This window comes from Aplidium turbinatum, chromosome 6 (assembly GCF_918807975.1).
Source record: "Aplidium turbinatum chromosome 6, kaAplTurb1.1, whole genome shotgun sequence".
In the NCBI taxonomy this organism is placed as follows: domain Eukaryota; kingdom Metazoa; phylum Chordata; class Ascidiacea; order Aplousobranchia; family Polyclinidae; genus Aplidium; species Aplidium turbinatum.
The window spans coordinates 22,424,367-22,444,799 of NC_137477.1; the positions used below are offsets into that span (position 1 = coordinate 22,424,367).

Here is a 20,433-nt window from a genome sequence, read left to right on the forward strand (position 1 = left end):
AAGGATGAGTTTAAAAAAGTCGGACTGAAGGAGGAAGATGCAAGGGACAGGGTGAAATGGAGAAAGGATTAAGACAATTGCTGCGCGGAAACAATCGACCACCCCCACTAGTGGGGAACAAACCGACGATGGATTATGATGATGATACCGTCCGAAATCTTCTTGTAATACTTGGCTATGGCTGCCTCAGTCACGAGCTTTATCTTATTTGAACAGTGGGATAACTTTTTGTTACATGAGTGCTGCTGTATAATTTACTTAGCTAATGACTCCTACCCTGCCTAAAAGGATGGGCTTGGACTGAAAAGATGTGACGGGTTTATTGAGCAAAACAACATTATAGCCTACTACAGTGTAAAAGTCCGGAATCAAAAACCATCGCAACTGTTGATGGGTTGTGTTTCGTAAAGCGCAATACAAAAACAAGAGAATCATCTGTAAGAAAAAGGTTTGGATGATCGAGTACAAACGAACTAAATAGACACGATAATAACGATTTCATTCACGCTCAATGTATTTGATTAAAGCGCAGCAAAAAATCTCTATGTTCAAGTCAGAAAACTTGCTCTAGTCAAAATGAAGAAAATTACGCGCTACCGCGAACATGGTAATGAAATGATAAGAAAGTCAGAAATAACTTCGCGTAATGAGGAGTGTTGAAACTCTGACCTTCAGGGACCAGAGGGCAACATTTAAACACGGATTGTAATCGACGGTAAAATATAAATAATCGTTTGCAATTTTTAACTTATTTTTTATCTTTGTTGGCCGGCTCTCGTACAAGGCTGAGTATCTTGTCAAGTTTAGCAATTTCAATCTCGGGGTCTATGGGAGTGTTTTCTTCACCCTTCTTTTTCTGTAATAAAAATACATCATGCAATGAGTTTCGCATTTAACAGCATGATCGTTGTTTAGGCTACTTCACAAATGTACGCTCTACCACATAGCCTATTTGTCAAAAAAATACATTAGCCTATGTTACTGGTGCGATAGAGTGGAAGGATATTTTTAATACACAAACCCTAAAATGACAGACCACCAACAACAAGTTCAGCCTGAGAGTATTCGTGATACGTTCTGTGATCATATGGACAACAACAGTGCTGCCTAACTTTTTATACCCCTTTCAAACTTTTATCACGCTTACAGGCTTCTAGACTAAGGGTGACCCGAAATAGAATTTTTGCAAAATTAGGCCTAATTTTGAATAAGCTATATATTAATGATAGCACTTAAATTGCTACCCGTTAAAATCAATGCATTCGCTGAAATCAGTTTGAAAACCAATGATATGAAGCAATACAAAAGGATATTAGCCTACATTCAAAATGTCCAGACCAGCCTGGCAGCCTAGTTCCAACAAAACCTACGCGTTGGGGAGAGTCAACGTTTGATAGAGACGAAAGGTTGTCTACCCACGTGACACCAATCCAGATAAAAAGACTGAATCTCATAACATACTTGAATTGTGGAGATGGAAATCTGTTCTCTTTCCATTCACTTAATTTAAATCTTGTCATAAGACCAACTAACCTACATATTAGCAGAAACTTCAGTCACTTGTGTAGGGTCGGTCTACAACAGGGGTTCTTAACCGGGGGTAAATTTCATCTACCGAGGGGGTAAATTTACTAAATCATAAATTAAGGCTTTCAGACAAAATTAGATCTGTGGAGAAGAAGAGTTAAAAAAGGAATTTACGCAAATTTTTCAACATTTGACGATTGGAAAGTCAGTAGAAGTCGCAACGAGATTTCTGACCTCGAAGTCGAAATATGCCAGCACCTTGCCGCCTTAAAAAAGAACTTTGACGGTTATTTCGAAGGTGAAAGTTTTAACAGTAAGCTATACTGCTCTTTAAATAACTCATCTCTTCGAAGCCAAGTTAGAAAGTAATGCTGACGATGATCTTTGCAAAGATGAATTGATTGATCTTCAATGTTCAACAAAGCTTTGTTCCAAATTCTTATCGTGCAATGGTGACTTTTCCAAGTTTTAGTGTGGATCAGTCGAAGAAAGTTCCTTACGCTGACTAAGCGTGCATTTGAAGTTATTATACCTTTTCTAACTACTTATCTGTGTGAAGCAAAGTTCTATTCATTGTTGACTATTCACTGCGAGTAGCTCTTTCAACGACTGTTCCAAGATATTATTTTTCACAGGATCTCGTCAAGAACAATTGTGTCTTCGGCAAATAAACAGCTTGTTTTTGATATCTGCCAAGGTAAATCCAGACAAAAAAGGATGTTTTGCACTTCTTCTCGTGGTTGACTGGACACGATGACATCACAAGGGGCCACCAAAACGGTGGGGGTAAATTTTACTTTTTTCATTGGGCAAGGGATAAACGAAACAAAAAAGGTTAAGAACCCCTGGTCTACAACAATGACTCGAGCCTATGCAGAGTATCCTACCCTGCGTGAAGCTGCCAGAGATTTCTCCAGAACAATCCAAGATCTGACTTATCATCTTATTCAACAAATGGACATCTCAGTTCTTACCTTAGGGACTTTCCTCAAATTGGGCGACAATTTTAAGCTTGTGACGTAGCCACGTTCGTCACCAACTATGACGATCATGTGCTTGGGATTGAACTCGACATGCGTCAACTTTGTCTTCTTCTTCTGGACAACCGACTGCTCGCACAGAGCTTCGTACTTGTTCACGTTCAAGTCGAATACGTGAATCTGCAACAACAATTTCAACATTAAAATCTGGAACGTTGAGTACTGAGTAGCTTAAGTTGGAATTAGGGATTGAAAAATTGGAGGCTTAAAACGTCACGGGGTGTGTTAGGTTGTCGTAAATGTAAAACACAAAACCATAACGTAACAACGTCAAAGCATGTTAACTTGTTAAGTCACCGTTAATGTACAATTCAAAACTTTGACATGTTGTTGGCCTAAGCTACAGATGTCTGACCAATAAATTTAACGAGTTGTCTAAAACACGCCCCAACGCGGGGAAAGTGGTGTAACGTGGACCAGTGTGTAATTTGGACCAGTCCCCTAACTCAAAAAATAAAAATCGTTTTGTCAGTATTTTTGAACAGCTTGAAAGAAAAAAAAAATAATAGCCCGGATGTGAAAAACTCAGCTCATTAGGTTTAGAAACGTGGACGGGAGATTGGAATTTGTGGTTATGGGTATGCTGATGTTATTTTGGGGAGTTGATTGCTAAGCGCTGAGACGTTATTGGCATGACGTTTGAGTCTGATATGATGTTGGTATTATCTTTAACCTATAAGGAGATGTTGTGATCAATTACAAGACTTGTAACCAAGTGTGGAAGTCATAGTTGGTAATTTTTAACAATGCATGACAGTGTGTAATTTGGACCAGTCATCTCACCTATGCAGCATCGCGTCAGTTCAAAATTCCCAAAGCTGTAGTGTTAAAACATGTCCATAACAGGCTACCAATAAATATGCTACACAAGTGTCAAAAACCATTGGTCGACAACTTGATCTTCCCGAAAATATTGAAGATCAACTGGTCAAACATGTTTTGGAAATGGAGTGAAGATTTTATGGTTTAGTGGCCATAGATTTAAGAAAGCTTGCATATGACATTGCGTTTTCCAATAATATCAATACCCGCTTCAACAGTGAAAAGGGTCTGGCTGAAAAAGATTGTCTTAAGGAATTCTTGAACCGTCATCCAGAAATTTCATTTCGAAGACCTCAAGCAACTTCAGTTGAAATTACATACTCCAATGGTCCAAAATACACACCCCAATGGTCCAAAATACACACCATATGTGTAATTTGGACCATTTTTGAACATTTTTTATTGCTTAATTATTCTGTATTTTTTTATTGTATGTAATTTATATTTTCTACACTGGTTTGCAAGTACCTAGACTGTATCTGGGTGAAAAATAATACACATTGACCGGAAGTTAGCTGAGTTGTGCTTATTTTTCTTTAAGGGGTTCAAAATACACACCTTTCCCCTATCTAGTAAAACTTTTATTTTATTTGCCTATTGACGTGGATACGATGTAAAAAGGGAAGCTGTGTTTTATCAAGAAGCTAACCCGAACCAGTTAAGGCTAAATTTATTTTTTATACAAACATTCATAGTGACATTATTAATTTAAGTTGTTACCTTTCCGTCAGCAGTGACGGCGGCAAACACGGTGGATGAATATGGAGCCCAGGCGACGTCTCCTACCGCGCTGTTCAAGTCAAATGTGAACATGGCTTGGTTCCTGAAAAAAAAATATTAATGTTTTCTCTTCTATAAAAATGGGCAAGCATCAAAACTACAACAATGTTCGATGTACACAACTTGGCTACAATCACAACTGTAGTACAAGTAGTAATCTAGTTTTAATCCAGTGATGTCCCCGTTACAGAGGGTGGCCTGGTTCACCTCCAAGTGCTTCAATCGCCTTTACACCCAGCCTGCGCATCAATCTGTCTAACGCGTCCTCTCTTGTCAAGTCCACCTTGCTGCTTTCCTCCTCAATTTGCCTTTTCTAAGTTTTCTTAGTCTTCCTTGTTTCCTTCGAACCTTCACTCACAACTCCAGCGCTCTTCTCAAAACATCATCTTCATCTCTTCTCAAAACATGCCCATACCATCTTACTCTATTCGCCTTCGCCAACATCAACATTCTCATTCAACCCAAGCAACGTTCTTCGGTATTCCTTTTGTCCATCACACATTGCCCTCACCATCGCTTTCAGTTCTTCTTAAAATCGCCAATTCGTTTTCCCGTAAGCACCAGAAGAAGAAGAAGAAGAAGTTCTTTTATTTTGCATCATCAGCACATGCGAAAAAACAAAACAATACAAGATTACAATGTGAGCTAGGTTGTTTGCTGATGACGATGGGAGTGACAGAAGGACCGAACTGGTCATCGAGTTTGCCACACCCGAGTGGTGTCATGGCTTATTTAAAATGGAACGGTGTCGAAGTTGAACGCAAATATTGATTGATTGATATATTGATTGATTTGATTGATAGATATATATTATATACAACATAAAAAAACAATACACATACGAAATTTAGCAGTGCGATATACAAAAAAAACAAAAAAAAAACAGAACTACTAGAAATGATGCAAAAATACAAAATGGCATATACAATATACATACAACACAGCATACTGGTAAGACAAAAGCGAATATACAGTAATTAGCGAGATACGGTGAGAATAAGTAGAAGCAGTTTGATGGTACTATAGGCTATCAGTTACTTATACTCAGACATTAAGTGCAGTTTTAATTTTTTAGAAAACATACTAATTGTTTGAAATTTTCTTAGCTGTTCCGGTAATTTGTTCCAAGTGTTTGTTCCAAGAAATTTAATTGAGCGTTGACCAAGCTTTGTACGCATTCTTGGTTTGAAAAGCATATCTTTCTTAGCACCTCTGGTATTATAGTTATGAGTTTCCTTACTAGGACGAAAGTACTCAAAAAAAATTGCCGGTAGATGTCCTTTATTGCTTTTATAAACAAACTTGCATACTTCTATTAAAAACATGTCTTCGATTTGTAGCAAGTTGCTTTTATTGAAAAGAGATTTGGTGGGAATTCTGTCCTTAATCTTGGTGAAGTTTAAACAGCGAATGATGCGATTGTGTACTAGATTTAAAGGATACAGTTCCGTTTTAGACGCACGACCCCAACAGATAATACCATACATTAGATGGGAGTGAACTAGAGCATAGTAAACTGCTCTTAATGTCTGGGAATTTACGTACTTTCTTAATCGATATAGAGCACCACAGCTTTGAGAAAGTTTTGTTGAGATTATATTGATGTGCTGTTTCCATGATAACGACTCATCAAATGTTATTCCTAAGTATTTGTAGGTGTTTGTGCGTTGCAATCTGGTATTTTGAAAAGTTATTTCTAGATTTGAATTTTCTCGGACAAACTTTGACCCAAACAACATGTATTTGGTTTTGCTTACATTAATTGTTAACTTGTTTGTATGCATCCAGTTTTGAATCATTAGGAGGTTAGAATTCACTTTTTCTTGCAATCTAGTAGGGCTTTTATCCTTAATACATAGTAGTGTATCATCAGCAAACAAACGAGTCTCAAATTCAGAAGCATGATTAAGGTCATTAATGTAGATAATGAACAACAGTGGACCAAGAACTGAGCCTTGGGGAACACCACATTTGATTTCTTCATATTTAGAATTTGTAGTACCAAACTGCACAAACTGGTAACGGTGATTTAAGTAAGACTTTAATAAATTATAAGCATTTCCTCTGATGCCATAATAATCTAGTTTCTTTAAAAGGATTTCATGGTCAACAGTGTCAAATGCTTTAGCAAGATCAATAAAGATACTACATGTAACAAAACCATCATCACAATTTTGTATTAGTTGTTCATAGATATCCGTAGCAGCTACTGTGGTTGAATGTCCACCTCTGAAACCAAACTGTTGTTGGGACAAAACATTGAATTTTTCAAAAAAATTTACTAACCTTTTATGAATGATTTTTTCAAAGACCATGTCTCACTACATGCGTACAGCATTGCAGATCTCACGCAAATATTATAAATTCTTCTCACTTTCAACGGAAATCTTCTACCACATAACAACTCACGACTAGAGATGTAAATGCAAAAAAAACGAACCGTTTTTTTTAAAAAAAAACGTGTTTTTTTTCAAAAAAAACTTGAGCCAAAAAAAACACTCGTTTTTTGGTTTTTTTTGTTTTTTTTTTTTTTTTTCATATATTTCTGGAAAAGTTGCAATTTTTTTGCAATTTACAGCTTAGTTTCATTATAGTGCTCTTGAAAAACATTAAATTACTAAAAATAGTTTTATTGGTGTGCTGAAATTCCTAAGTGTTTGTGTTTGGCAGCATATGTTCTTGCATAGTCCTATGAGGACCTATGTTGTTTCGCTTTGTTCTTCATTCTCTGGCATGTTTGTGGCAGTAGACCTGACAAACATTGAATTAATGAAATTTGATACATGACATAATGTAGACGAGTTAATTTGTTTTTCCTTTTATGGAAGTTAGCCTATGATGTTAGTATACTGTGGTACTGGTTATTCTTGTACACACTCAATGGGTTGACGAAATTTTGACAAAACAAGGTGGCAGTATTCAGTACACACATTTACCTTTGTTTGTGGACGTGGTAATTTACTAATGCAAGCTATTGCCAATAGCTTGTTTAAACATGTTTTGTAACTGATAGCTTGCCAACGATGTATATGCTTTATAAATGTTGAAACAGAAGTATTCTTTTCGTGTGTTGTAAGATCTTGGATTGGACACTTCGTCATTGATGCTTCTTGCAGATTATTTTGGACATATAATGCAAGAGACCTTATCACTGATATTTTTAGCTGTCAAAAGTTAGTGCATTTGTCAGAAAAGGTTTAGGTTAATGTTCCTTTCAAATGCCCACCACCCATGTAGACTATTGCTAGTAACTACCATTCTACTAACCTTGAATGAAGAAATTTTTCCTTTAAAGTGGAGTTTTTCAGCACTGCTCAGTGTTCACATAGTGAATAAATGCTTTATAATGCTTTTCCTGACAAGAATGAAGTTTTACCGATATTCCCACAATGCAGGATAAAGATACAAAACAAACATCAAAGATGAAAACTTATTTTATTTGAGAACTAGGCCTACTGTTTTTTGAGATAAAAAGAAATTGACCTCTTGTCGTTACGCACCAATAAAACCATGATGCAAACTTTAATTTTTTTTATTGGGCAGAGGAAAGATTGACGAAAAGTTAGGCAAAAACAAAAAAAGTGCTAAAGTCTCAAAGTTCTGCAAACTAGTTCAAATTGGATGGATTAAGTGCAACCAATAACCATACTTCTTTTAAACATGTCTATGACAGCACAATGGTGTGATTAAGGGAAAACAAACATGAATATGATGTCACAAAGGATTATTGAATCTCTTCAGGGAAAATAAAAAAACATCAAAACGTTTCCATCTTTCACTACATTTAAATGTGATTTGGGCTAAAAGTTGGGGCTTTAGCACTACACTGCTTTTGCCAAACTTGTCATCAATCTTTCTTCTACCCAATTGTTTTTTTTTTTAATTTACGCACCATGGTTTTATTGGTGCGTAACGACAAGAGGTTAATTTCTTTTTAGCTCAAAAAGTAGTAGCCAAAACTTGTTTTAATATTTATAAACAGATAGCCCACCCCATAAAACATGGGGGTAGAGCTAAAACTTATGTAAATATGTTGAGCGGTTCTTGAGATATGGCCGTTTTTCTATTGCTCCTTATCTATAAAGCCACCTAGTGGCTAAGGTTATTTCACTTATAACTCGAGAACCGCTTGTGTGATTTTCATCACGTTTGCACCAAATGCACATCAACTGGAACAATCTCTTGACGTTGTACTGGTAATGATGTGGTGTGCTGGTGAAAAGTGCCTTTGTGAAGTAGAGAAACAGGACCCTGACCACCTGGTCCTAACGTAACATGCCCATTAACCAAAATCCCAGGTGGCTTCGAAACTGTACACGAGTGTGGTACTGCATTTAACAACTGGCTGAACCAAATTACAGACAATACTTGAGATGTGCCAACCATAGGACACTGTGTTACTATTTGAGACGATAAGAAACCTTTATGGCTCGTGTGTTGAGACTTGAGAGACATATTGTCTCATTTGAAAGATGTTATACGAGTTATGAGACTATTTTTTTGTTGAAAGAGACGCTATTGCAATGAGTTTACCCTAATTGCTGCATATTGTGACATTTAATAAAAAAATAGGTAAAAAAAACAAAAAAAACAAAAAAAACGAATAAAAAACAAAAAAAACGATAAAAAACAAAAAAAACGAGCTCGTTTTTTTTAAAAACAAAAAAAACCGTTTTTTTACATCTCTACTCACGACACTCCCTGCAGTTCACTCAACCAAACCTTACACTTGCAGTCACTGCCACTTCCCAACCACCACTGGCATTCAGCCTATCTCCTAGATAGCAAAAGGTATTCACCGATTCAACTTCGTCATTCAGCTTTTCAACAGGACCAACCATTTTTTCTTCAATCTTCTTAGATCTTTCACATTTAAAACAATCTCCGGATCTACATGTCACCCTCTTCATCTTTGCACATCTTCTATGTGATGTTGAAACAAAAACTGTTCTCACACGGCAGCCCCAACACATTTAGGTACAAAAATTCCATTTAAATGGGCTTAACGGAAGAGCACCTATCGATCGAAGTCTATTTCTAGCCTAATCATGACTGAACCGACTCTGCTGAATTTAATAAGTTACGTTAAGAATTTGTGTCATCTTTTTTGAGTGCATTTTTCATTGACAATTATTCTTAACTTTTTCAACAACACAATTCTGATGCAAATCTTGATCTGCCAAGCGCCAACTATGGTAAGTCTTCTCCGGTCAGGTTCAATTAAAATTATGTTTTAACATTAAAGATGAAAACTGTTGACTTGAATCTATTCTACATAGGCAGTGGTTGGAATAATTCCCCAACAACAACGCTTCAACTAGGGATGGTGTTTAACAATTGGACGCTTCACTGTGCCAATCTCGGTAACCGGACCTGCGTCAAAAGCCTCTACAAGTATGCGAAACTACAAGGAATAACTTATCAAGGCTTTGTTAGTCCGAGGATAAAGATTCAAAACCAACCAACCAATCTAGAAGGAAAATTCCTTAGTTTGCAAAAGTTTTCCGAATCATGCGTTTAGTTTTCTACATTTTAGACTCTACTCTCTCTGTCCAAGTAAAGATGTATGTAGGCTACACAGCACCTGATCAAAAGGAAAATTCAGTTCATGAAGCTGCAGCAGCAAACATTCGCAACAAACCATCAAACTGTTACCTATAATTGTGATCCCAAATCTTTACGGTCCAATCCGAGGAGCAGGATATAAATATGTCCGGATGAAAGGGATTCCACCGCACAGCATCCACGGACATGTGATGAGCATCAATGGTGTCCAGAAACTGGCTGGAGTAAGCTTTGGAACATTTATGGATCTTTCCTTCTTCAGTCCCGACAAGGAAGAGGTAGTCTATTTTCTTGTGGAAGTCAAACGAAGTACCACATCCTGAATTGAAGACAAAGAAGCATTTGGAGGAAGAGAAGGTGAAGAAGTGCACAGCAAGTGATGAAATTAAGTTCAAGTGTGAAAAAAATAATTTGACGCTAAGATCAGTATCTACTAGACTCTATTTCAAACTCATTTATCCTCAGTTGCAAGTGAAAAAGATCATTTACCAAGCAATTGCAGTTGTGTGCCGTCTGGTCCTTCTGCAGGAGGATCATCCACTGACAAGGTAATTACATCGGCATATATCAGCTCATCCTGGCAAGGAAAATAGCAAATGAAAAACGTTTCGGTAAAAGCAGAACAAGTGTTCAACGAAAGCAGCGGAGTTAACATTAACTTAGCTTTGGTAGTGAAACAAAACACCTGTTTCAAAATTCCTTTACTTTCTATTAGTCATCCCATTTGTCATTTCTATAGAGAAGACAACACAAAAAACTATCAGAATGGGCCATTACAAAAACTGCTTTGATAGGAAAAACATACATAAGCTATCAATCTTTATCAAACGGGACTGTGAGCAGCGCAGTTAACGCTTACTTTTGCTTCAAACACACACTGACGCGATTTCGAGTTCACCTGCCCACTGAATAATTTACTTAGCTTAAATCAAACTCAATAGCATAGAATTACCTTGACAAGAGTCCATGAGACAATGCGACCATCAGAAGACACGGAGAAGAAGTTGAGATTATTATCAAGGTCGTCTTTCTGCCACTTGACCTGGAATCAACAAACATGAATATAAATAGTTCCCTCCGATAGCTTAGTTTGTGAAGCGTCCAACTTTGTGCACAAAAAAACATCAAGCAGCGCTGGTTTGGCTCTCGGGGTGTTCGCTTGAGCAACGCATAGCAAAGACAGCTCTTCATTCTTCTGCACGTAGATAGAATAATTTACACACAACAACATTTTGACAATTGAAAGTACACTCAATCTTGGTAACCGGGCCTGCGTTAGTGGTTCAAAGCCTCCATAAGTATGCGAAACTGTAAAAAATAACCTTCTCAGTCCGAGGATAAAGATTCAAAACACGGAATAACGACAGGTGTTTCAAAAAAATATCCACTCTACGTTTCCCACCTGCCACACTGGATCCGTGTGCTTTCCGCTTTTTGCCGTGCTCTTGTATACAGGTCCGGGTCGTGTGTCCTTCACATTGAAAACACCAACACTTCCATCGTAGAAACCGACGCAAACAAGATATCTGAAGTAATACAATGCTGTACATGATGAATGTGGACACACCAACAAAAAAGAATAAAGTACTCGATGAACAGAATTTTCGTTTTTGCATGATGAAATCAACTAGGATAAATGATTGCTTCTGTTAAATGGCAGTCAATTAGAGACAATACTACCTGATTGATATTGTGGATCGACCGATGTTGCCTGACGTCACATAGGCTATCATTTGTAGGTTAGTTTATGATAGAACTTGCTTTCAGGTGATGCAGGCCCATGAACACTGCACACTGCCAAAGTAAGTAAGCTCTAAAATAAAGTTTCTCAAAAGCACAACGAGTAATGCAAACATCAAAAGCCACTGGAGCTTTAGATTTATAAGTTCAACTTGCCACCACAAGTGCAACATCACAAGCGCTGTCTCGAACGTAACAAGAAATATTAATTTAACTCACTGATAAATAGAATGGACGTCTAGGCACATGACCCCGCTTTCAGTGGGGTAAATATATTCGGGATATGAGGGATTCTTCATCGAGTAGAAAAGCAGCATACCGCGGCCCTGCTTTGTGAAGTCATAAGATCCGTGGCCGGTAACAAACAAATCGTAGTGCTTCGGGTTCCTGAACACATCGAACGAAGATTGGTAAAGGTTAAAGCAGAAACTGATAAAATCAGGTTTTAAACTGATCGTCTTTAGATTAAGTGGACGGGAAGGCAAGGAAGCCAATCTTTGTGTTCACCTTCAGGCATGCCTTTAAGTGTCCTGCCAAAGACAAAGCCGCATGCTCTTGAGCGGTGTCGAACCGCCGACCTTTCGGGGACCGTACCAGGGTTCTCACCATTCGGTTATGCAGCCGACTGCTAATACCTATTCTCGGATGGAAGATACACTTTCAGACTGAAGTTTATCGATAAAACGCCTTCGGTAAGTGTCCAACCGATGTCCTGTAGAAATTTGTGATTGTGTTCTCACTCGACCGAGAAGCTGATATTCTAACTATGCCGCATGGTTTAGTGGAAACCAATCCAATGACTTAGTGGAAAAACCCACAAATGTGGGTTCGGTACCCGATTGAGCAGTATTGTGGCAACTGATTGATAAGACAACTAACTACCTTTTCCAATTTGAAAAAAATGGTTATAGGCTTCAAAAAAAAACAGATAGATTTTACGAAATCAAGTGTGCGTAAGACTGCATTGAAGGGGTAGAAGCTTCTTGGTGACTTTTCCGAGTTTGCGAACTATATACATACATCGTTCATTAGTTCAATGTTAAATATGGACAACTCTGCCTGATCCAGATAAAAAAAAAGATAATACTTGACGAGTCTGGTTGAACTCCAGCTGACGTCAACTTCTGTCATCGGCTAATTAACAAAACAACTCTGTGATTTTAATCTGGTCAGAATACCAAGATATTGAGCGAATGCCCTACCAGCAAATAGAGGTGATAGCAAGCCGTTTCGCTTTCTCGTAACAGAACTTCCACAGAGGGAGCAGCGTTCCTTCCTGGTCACGATATTCATCCGAGGCATCTTCAAAGTAACTGAAATCTTGCGCGATGTCGTCATACGTGTTCTGATTGACCATTCTCTCTGTGGAAGAAATCACCATTTTGTTAGGCAGATATTTTCGATACAAGCGGTAGCGTATTACAGAAAACTTTTCTGGGGCCACTCTATAGCTTGGTTCCATAAAATACAATGCAAGAAAGTGGGAAAATTTAACCGATAAGGCGAAACCGATTACTTGGGTCCCTTCAGGAAAAGTTTACAATTTTGCCTTGCTTTGGCATAAAATAACACTCGTTCTTAATTTTTTGGGGTGACACAAATCCAAGTGCTCCTAACCCCGATCCGATACTGGCTAAAGTGAAATAAAAATTAGCCTAATTCTGGTTCGGCAGGTATTTTACATACTAGTATAAAATTAGGTCTTGAGCATTGAAACGAAATAGATGTTATCTGTCTATACGATTAATAGTCCTCAAAGCAAAGATCGCACAACAGTAAAACAGGTGGATAAAAACAAACCAAATTCCTGTTCTTTAAGCACAAATACGATTTTGTCTTAACATCTGGGTTGGTTAGGATCCTAGTGGAATGAGACATATAGGTACAGTGGCACACACAGCCAATAATGTCGGTAATACATATCAAGAAACGTCTGCATAAAAACAACCAACCTTTCCTTAAAAACTTTTTTTTTTTCAACCTTTTCTTTGTACAAAGTTCAGAAGATTAACTTTGATTTGCTTTTTCTTTAACAAAACGTTGTTTGGCGTTGCCTGCGTAGACTAAACTGGTGTTGGTAGCAATTCTGCAACAAAAGTTACCCACCGACAATCTTTGCCGCTTTTCCAACTCTGGAAATGTCATCAGAAGCTGTTTCCAAGGCAACCAACTTCTTCTTTGTCTTGTCGTCGTCCTTTTTGTAAGCTGGAACCTGTTTCGCTTTTTCTTTCGCTTTTTCCTTGAAAGAGTATTATGATACATCAATGTGATCGATGTATCTGGCGACACTGTACAGCATCCTTTTACATCAGGCTTCCATCATTAAATGAATTCCCATGAAAACAAACAGTAAAAAGACTAAACGTATTTTGGACAGAATGCACAGAGCCCAAAATGCGAAAGCCCCACTTGTGGTATACTCTGATTATAGAGTATTGTTTGTTTAAAACGTTAACCGATTTCACCCGCTAAAATCAATTGTAATCTAATCTTCAACATTGAATCTAACACAGATCTTGGCATAAAAAGAATTTGACAGTATTTCGTGAAGTAGTAGTGTACGTACTTGTTTGAGAATATCCTCATAGTAAGCGTCGTATATTTCCCACTGGTTGGCTGTGGCGGAGAAGTTGGCACGTGGTGGTGGCTCAGTGGCTGTGCCTCGTTCCTGGTAGAAACAATTTGAAATTTGATTGAATCTTTATCCTGGGACTGGGAAAGCTTCTTTGGGAGCTCAATCCTGGTAGTTTCGCGCCTAGCCTACTTGTAGATGCTTTGAATCACTGACGCAAGCTCGGTCACCGAGTTTGACTGAGTGAAGTTTCCGGTTGTTGTTGAAGTGTTGTTGTCTGTGAATTATTCCATCCATTTGGTGCCGCTGAATGGAGAGCAGTCCTTAAAAAGCGTTGATCTTGATCTGACAGTTTCTTCGATCAAGCGATTAACCAACTGAGCTAATGAAACAACCTTGCATCCTTGTCCTTGCTTGAAGTTCAACCTATACGGAAAACTCACCTGAAGTAAGTCAGGCAACTGAAAGTTTGCAAATGGGTCAAGATTGGAGTGAAATAATAAACGACATGACATTGTTCTTCAGACTGAGTATGCATATTTGGGTGGTCTTTTGCATATAAAAGTCTAGCATGTAGCCTACACAAATCGTGTTAAAAACAAAACAAATTCATTAAAAACCAATTAAATGACTTGAATGACTGAAATGCAACATGATGCTCTGTTTAATCAAAGTTTACAAAAATAGAATAAATTAGCCTAAAGTAAAAACATAAAAATTACCCGGTATGGATTATTGAAAGTTTGTGAGGCTCGTTCGCTAAAGTTGAACTGGTTTCTCAAGGCTTCTTTTTTAGGAGGAGGAACTTCGGAAGCTTCCTCCTTCTCTCCTTCTTCGACTTCAGCAGGAGCTTCATCTTCGCCGATCTCACTGAGGGCTACTTCACTGTAAGGAGTAACCAAATATACAATCATATTTAAAAATAGAGTTTAAACCATGATAGAAAAAAGTGAACTCAAATATTGATCAGACACAATTTAAACCTTGGTAAAAAATAATGTAAATTTCAATATCAAACTCAGTATGAGTTACCTTTCAAACGCTGAAATAGAAATTAATTTTCACTGGATGTTGCGAAAACAACTTAAACTATGTTCAACTGCTGCAGTAATTAGAAACACTGAAACTATAAGGCTACCCAGAAGTCAGTACTCATATACATTTAGATCCAATATTGGGCTCTCTTTAGGGCGGCATCTTTTTAATCAAATTTTAGTGCAAGTTTAGTACATACTATATCAGCATATTATATATGACGCAACTAAACCAGCTGAAGTGTGTAAGGAAAGTAAGTTTAACCAACAGGTCATTCCACTTACCTTCTTGCTTCGCCTGGAGCTGCTTTAGCTCTCTGCCGTCTTGCCTCGTCGCTGTCCTTATGAAGCATGTTGCCATCTAATGCAAAGTGAATAGCGATTTGTTCCACACTGGACGTTTGTTTGTAAGTTCGTTCCTGTAACCACAGAACACACCATAGGTTGTGGTCAGCCATGCAACAAGTTGGGCACACTTAGCCGGACAGTTTAAAGAACGAGTGGCATTAGCACAAGGGTGCCCGACAGAGGTACATTTCGTCTATCACGATGGTCTATTTACAACAGAAGACATGACAAAGTACGGTACATGATACATCTAATCTAAGTCATAGTATATGAAGATATCTTCTTTCCTTTTAGCTTGGTATATGGAGTAAACGTGAGAAAATGGTGGACAACCTATACGTTAGAACAGGGCTCACCAAACTACGACCCGCGGGCCAGAACCGGCCCGCGAACTGCTTTCATCTGGCCAGCCACGTGCTGGGGAAATTACAGCTGCACTACAATTCTGTACATGTGCTTCCCTTGGCATTTGCAACCGTCTTTGGCTTTGCCTTTTTGTGTATTAGAGACTTCTTTGTTAAAATTGTTCGTTCTTATAGTTCGTTGTTGTATGTTGAATTTGTATACTTTTCTACCAGGCAGCCTATACATGTTAATGTTCTGTTTTCATCATTAGGCCACCACAAATGGGGACAGCCTAGGCCAAATTTGGAAAGATGTAATGCTTTTTCAAGAGCACGATGCCCTCTAGTGTATCACAGTAGAGGATAATTTTTCCAGTAACCTTTCGATTTTCATCACAACTTTGCTATTCCACCGCTGACTTTGTTATGTATTCTGCTCAATTCAAGTCATTCTAAATAGTTGTATATCTTTTCGCAATTTGCATCCGGCCTGCAGCTGTTAATCTCGGAGCAATCCGGCCCTCAGAGAATAAAGTTTGGTGATCCCTGCGTTAGAACAATATAGCCTACTGCATGAAATATTTGTAACCTACTGTACAGAGGGCAAGCTTACATCAAAGGGTCCAACTCCAACCATTTGATGTTCAAGGCCCCATTGTAACTTAACATTTACCTGGGTAGTTAGCTTTACCTTTCTGCATAATCCATACAAATTCTTGAAATAGCCTACACGTTGGTTCAAAATAAACCACAAATTTCAAGTTATTTAGCACATGGATGTAAGGTATCTTGATTAATTTATGGATAAATGAAGACTTAATATTGCCGCTCACCTTAAAGTTGAAACGAACAATATTTTGAGGGGCATGAGGATTGTTTGCTGTTAAGATTCGAGTAAATTCTTCTTTAAGCTCTGTTTCAGTCAAGTCTAATTGATCGTCGGGTTTCACGAGGGTTCGTCCTTGAACAAACTCTTCACCCAAATCGTCAACAGTAAATTCATCCTCTTCCTGCAAAGAAATAGAAAACTGGTTCAGTGATAATTGAGAAAAAGTAGTTTCCTTGTGCATAGTAGCTGCTTTAATAAATGAGTTCAAGCACTGATAGGCCAATCACATCACTAAAGAAGAAGATAGGTGTACTTTCCTTGGCACATGAAATGCAACTGACAAATAAACGCACATTTGTACTCAGCAAAAGTTAGATAAAACATACATACACTTTCTTGAAAAATGCAGGTATTCAAATGATTTTAAACAACACCAAAAACTTAAGAACAAAACATAGGCCATCTTACTCTTTGTTTAGGTCCTTTTCTTGTTTTAGTAGGTTTATTTCCAATAACAGATGCAGGACCCTGCAATATCAAGCAGGGTTATAGTCCAAATTTAAACATTAGTTAATAGAAGCATATTTTTTCACTGCATCTATTCACTCCAAAAGAAGATAAGATATTTTGGCAACTTCAATGCTTCTCCAAAGATGTTTAATCACACCACCAATAAGAACAGTATCATATCTTTTGAATCATAAATGATATGCGCCTTGAGTGCGAAGAAATAGATCAGATGTAATCCATGAAAAAAAGAAAGAATATCATAAAAAACAACTGAAAAACTATATCTGTGTCTGTGGCTAAACACTTTCCAACTCAGTTTACGTAACAAAAAAATTATGTGGGAATTCTTTTAAAACTCCAAAAAATATGTGGATTGTGCGCTGTGCGGAAGAAATGAACTATAGCCTAAAGTAAAATCTTTTAAGTAGGGATTTGTAAAGTGAATTACTTTTGTTAATTCAAAAGGTACTGTTTACTGTTTAGGTTTAATAACAGATGCTTCCGATTAAATGTCACCTGTGTACATTAAACTACAATTAAAGGTAGTGTCATAATTTATTATTTGCATCAAACCAATAGGTCGATATTCACAACGTTCACAACCTACAAAACATTAAAAGGTAATCATAACATCTTAGTAGAGACAGAATTTGTCAAAAACCAATTCGCAAATACAAGAAACTGTTGCAGAAATATAACAGTATATACATTGTGAATGACACTGGTAGCAGTCACAGTTCAACAACACTAAACAAAAAAGCTAAACAAACACAAATCACTATGGTTTGTATGTTTGAATTATTTTAACATATATACAGTTACAATCTAGACATTTTTTTACCAAGAGTTAAAGAAAATAACACTGGTAAAGTAAGGTGGTTTTACAATAAGTGAAAATCTTTGTCTAGTAAAAATTTAGCCAAAATGTTATCTAAGACTTGGATAAGAAGCTACGTCAAAACAATAATTAGAAACTTCACATAGACATGATTTAAAAAACTTTTATTCGACTAACTTCATAAACATAAATTATTATCAAATAATGATCTAAAACCATTAAAATTGTTTATTGATATGCTCATTGCTCACCTTTGGTTGTTTGGGTTTAGGGGGCATGTTGATCAAAAACTAAGAACCTAACCAGCCTTCAATAATTTTTTTAAAAACACAACTTAATTCAAAAAACAACCTTGATATATTATAACAAGTGTTAATAAACTACCTTTAGCTATGCAATAGATTGAGTTTCACTTACAGCAGCATGATCGTTGCTTACTTCACAATGTAGATTTTAATGACCTGTTTAAGCCTGATGCTGTTCCCTAGTCATGTCCTATGATGAATGGTGTTGAAGTCAGTGAGTTGTTCTTTAATGCGGCTATTTTGTTTGGCTTGAGGCTGCTGAGTTCCTGTGTTGTTAGGTATTATTGCTGTGAAATTTTGTTAATCAGATGATTAAGATTAGGTAACGTAGTTCTTCCCTTTCAGCTCGGTTGTTGATTTTTGGATTCTGTTTACTTATGAAAATGGCCTCTTTGAAGCGTAATTGTACTGAGTCGTTTTCTCTGGCAATGATTGTAAATTCAAAGTCGGCGAGGCACTGTTGTTAATGATCAAAGACCAAACGTTTATCTGAGCTAAGGTGTTCTTTAAAGCGGGAGTGGAGTGGGCAGATCATGCTGCCTATGTAGCTTTTCCTGCATTTCTTGCATATAATCTTGTAAACACAGTTTTTGGTGGTACACATGTCGTCGTCGTTCTGTAGTGGTGTTTCGGAGGGTTCGTGAGAGTCGAAACAGGAGGACTGGCAAATCCAGGTCTTTGAAGACTTTTTTTACTTTATGTACAATCCACGTCGTTGCTCATAAAAGAAAATTCAATATAAATACATAATTACACTTACTGCAAATTAAACTTACTGAAACCAAGCTGAACCAGTTTCAAGGCCATTTTCTGCCTTGACGTTTCAGCATTAGCAGCAAATGAATTTTGACCCCTATTGTATTGTTCAACGTCAATGGTGAAAACGTCTGTTCCGATAGCTCAGCTGGATATATATCCAAAGTTGCAAACTAACAAACAAAAAATTAAGAAAAGATGATTCAAAGCTTTAGATTGTGCGATTGAGCAATAGGTTACATTTTAAGGTAGATATCCAAGGACCAAATTTCAAATACAAAAACAAAAAGTTTTTAAAAATTCATAAACCACTTCTGATTAAGAATTTATGGTCTTTTGAAAACACATACAGTACAGTAGTCCTTCTATGTATAGTTTATGGCTCCAAATTGCAACTGGTTCAAAAATTATGTTATCATAATAGGACACACCTAGTAAGTTACTATCTCATGGCACACTATTGTGCCACGACACAGTGGTTGTGGAGCCCTGATTTGAAGTGACCAAGTAATATGTCAACATTTGCTATTATTTTCAAGTCATGCTAAACCATAGCCTGTGATATATCGTACTTTTGATGGCAGCTGACTTTGGTGACCTTTTGGTCTTTTACAGCCTATCTGTTATTTCTAGAATATGCAAAGATGTGGAAATTTTCTTGATAACATGAAAATTTTCAGGAAATATACACAAAAAATATAAGAACCCTTTAGCTCAGTGAGAGTACATAACAGTTTTTTTTTGTTTTTTTTCTGACCATCACAACGAAAAAAAAATTCAAATATCCTAAAATCTTTAGGTCACTGCAGTTTTTTTTAACTGATTTACTTAGAACATCAGCAAGAACACACAAAGATTGCTACACTTGAGAGATTTACATATATCGTTACAATTGTTTAAAAAATCAAACAAAAATATGTATATTTGCTTGGGCAACTGAAATGTCCTTAGCTTAGGCTACACTTTCACCTAAAATTTCACTTTGATTCAGTAAAAACAAAGTACATGTTTAAGTTAACTAGGCCTACTACCAGACTTATTTGCATTGTAAAGTTCTAAGTTGTTCAACACGACTTATAGCCAATACGAGTCTGAAGTGCTATAAACTATAAGCGCATTCTTATTTCCCACCACTATAAATTTTATAGCAAACGGACAATTTACAATCACAGTCTCAATTAATCTAGTATCCATGACAACAATCTGGTAACCTTATTTAACTTAACACTAATGGCGCTATTGTAGTTTCTGAAGTTGACCCTCGTTTGTGATTGGTTTAAATTGTTCCACACAAGATTATTTGATTCTAAACTGTAACAAAAAGAGATGATAGTTGAAAACGGGGACATAATAAGTAAAAGGATAAAGATTGAAAAACTAGGTTACAAAATAAGGAAAACAACACATGTAACAAACGGTAGGC

General features: G+C 37.0%; 2 protein-coding genes across 2 annotated transcripts in view; one reads left to right on the plus strand and one right to left on the minus strand.

Moving 5' to 3' along the window:
- The window catches only part of LOC145772510 (uncharacterized), a 172,686-nt gene that overhangs the window by 11,831 nt on the left and 140,422 nt on the right, over window positions 1-20,433 (plus strand). The window lies entirely within an intron of this gene.
- On the minus strand, window positions 302-18,516 carry LOC145771911 (dynein intermediate chain 2, ciliary-like). The gene is made up of 16 exons (XM_082583673.1): window positions 18,201-18,516; window positions 17,070-17,129; window positions 16,606-16,782; window positions 15,366-15,499; window positions 14,769-14,931; window positions 14,041-14,142; window positions 13,581-13,713; window positions 12,677-12,836; window positions 11,694-11,861; window positions 11,137-11,260; window positions 10,687-10,776; window positions 10,224-10,311; window positions 9,825-10,053; window positions 4,110-4,212; window positions 2,502-2,687; window positions 302-856 (listed from the first exon to the last, which is right to left on the minus strand). Exons 1-16 carry the CDS (start codon window positions 18,225-18,227, stop codon window positions 749-751), a joined length of 2,052 nt encoding a protein of 683 aa, XP_082439799.1. The 5' UTR covers window positions 18,228-18,516; the 3' UTR covers window positions 302-748.

Coding starts and splice junctions, on each gene's coding strand:
- LOC145771911 (XM_082583673.1), bottom strand. CDS start 18,227: ATGCCCCCTAAACCCAAACAACCAAAG. Junction 14,932..15,365: donor GCTCCAGGCGAAGCAAGAAG/GTAAGTGGAATG, acceptor TACTCCTTACAG/TGAAGTAGCCCTCAGTGAGA. Junction 857..2,501: donor ATTTGAGGAAAGTCCCTAAG/GTAAGAACTGAG, acceptor TTTTTATTACAG/AAAAAGAAGGGTGAAGAAAA.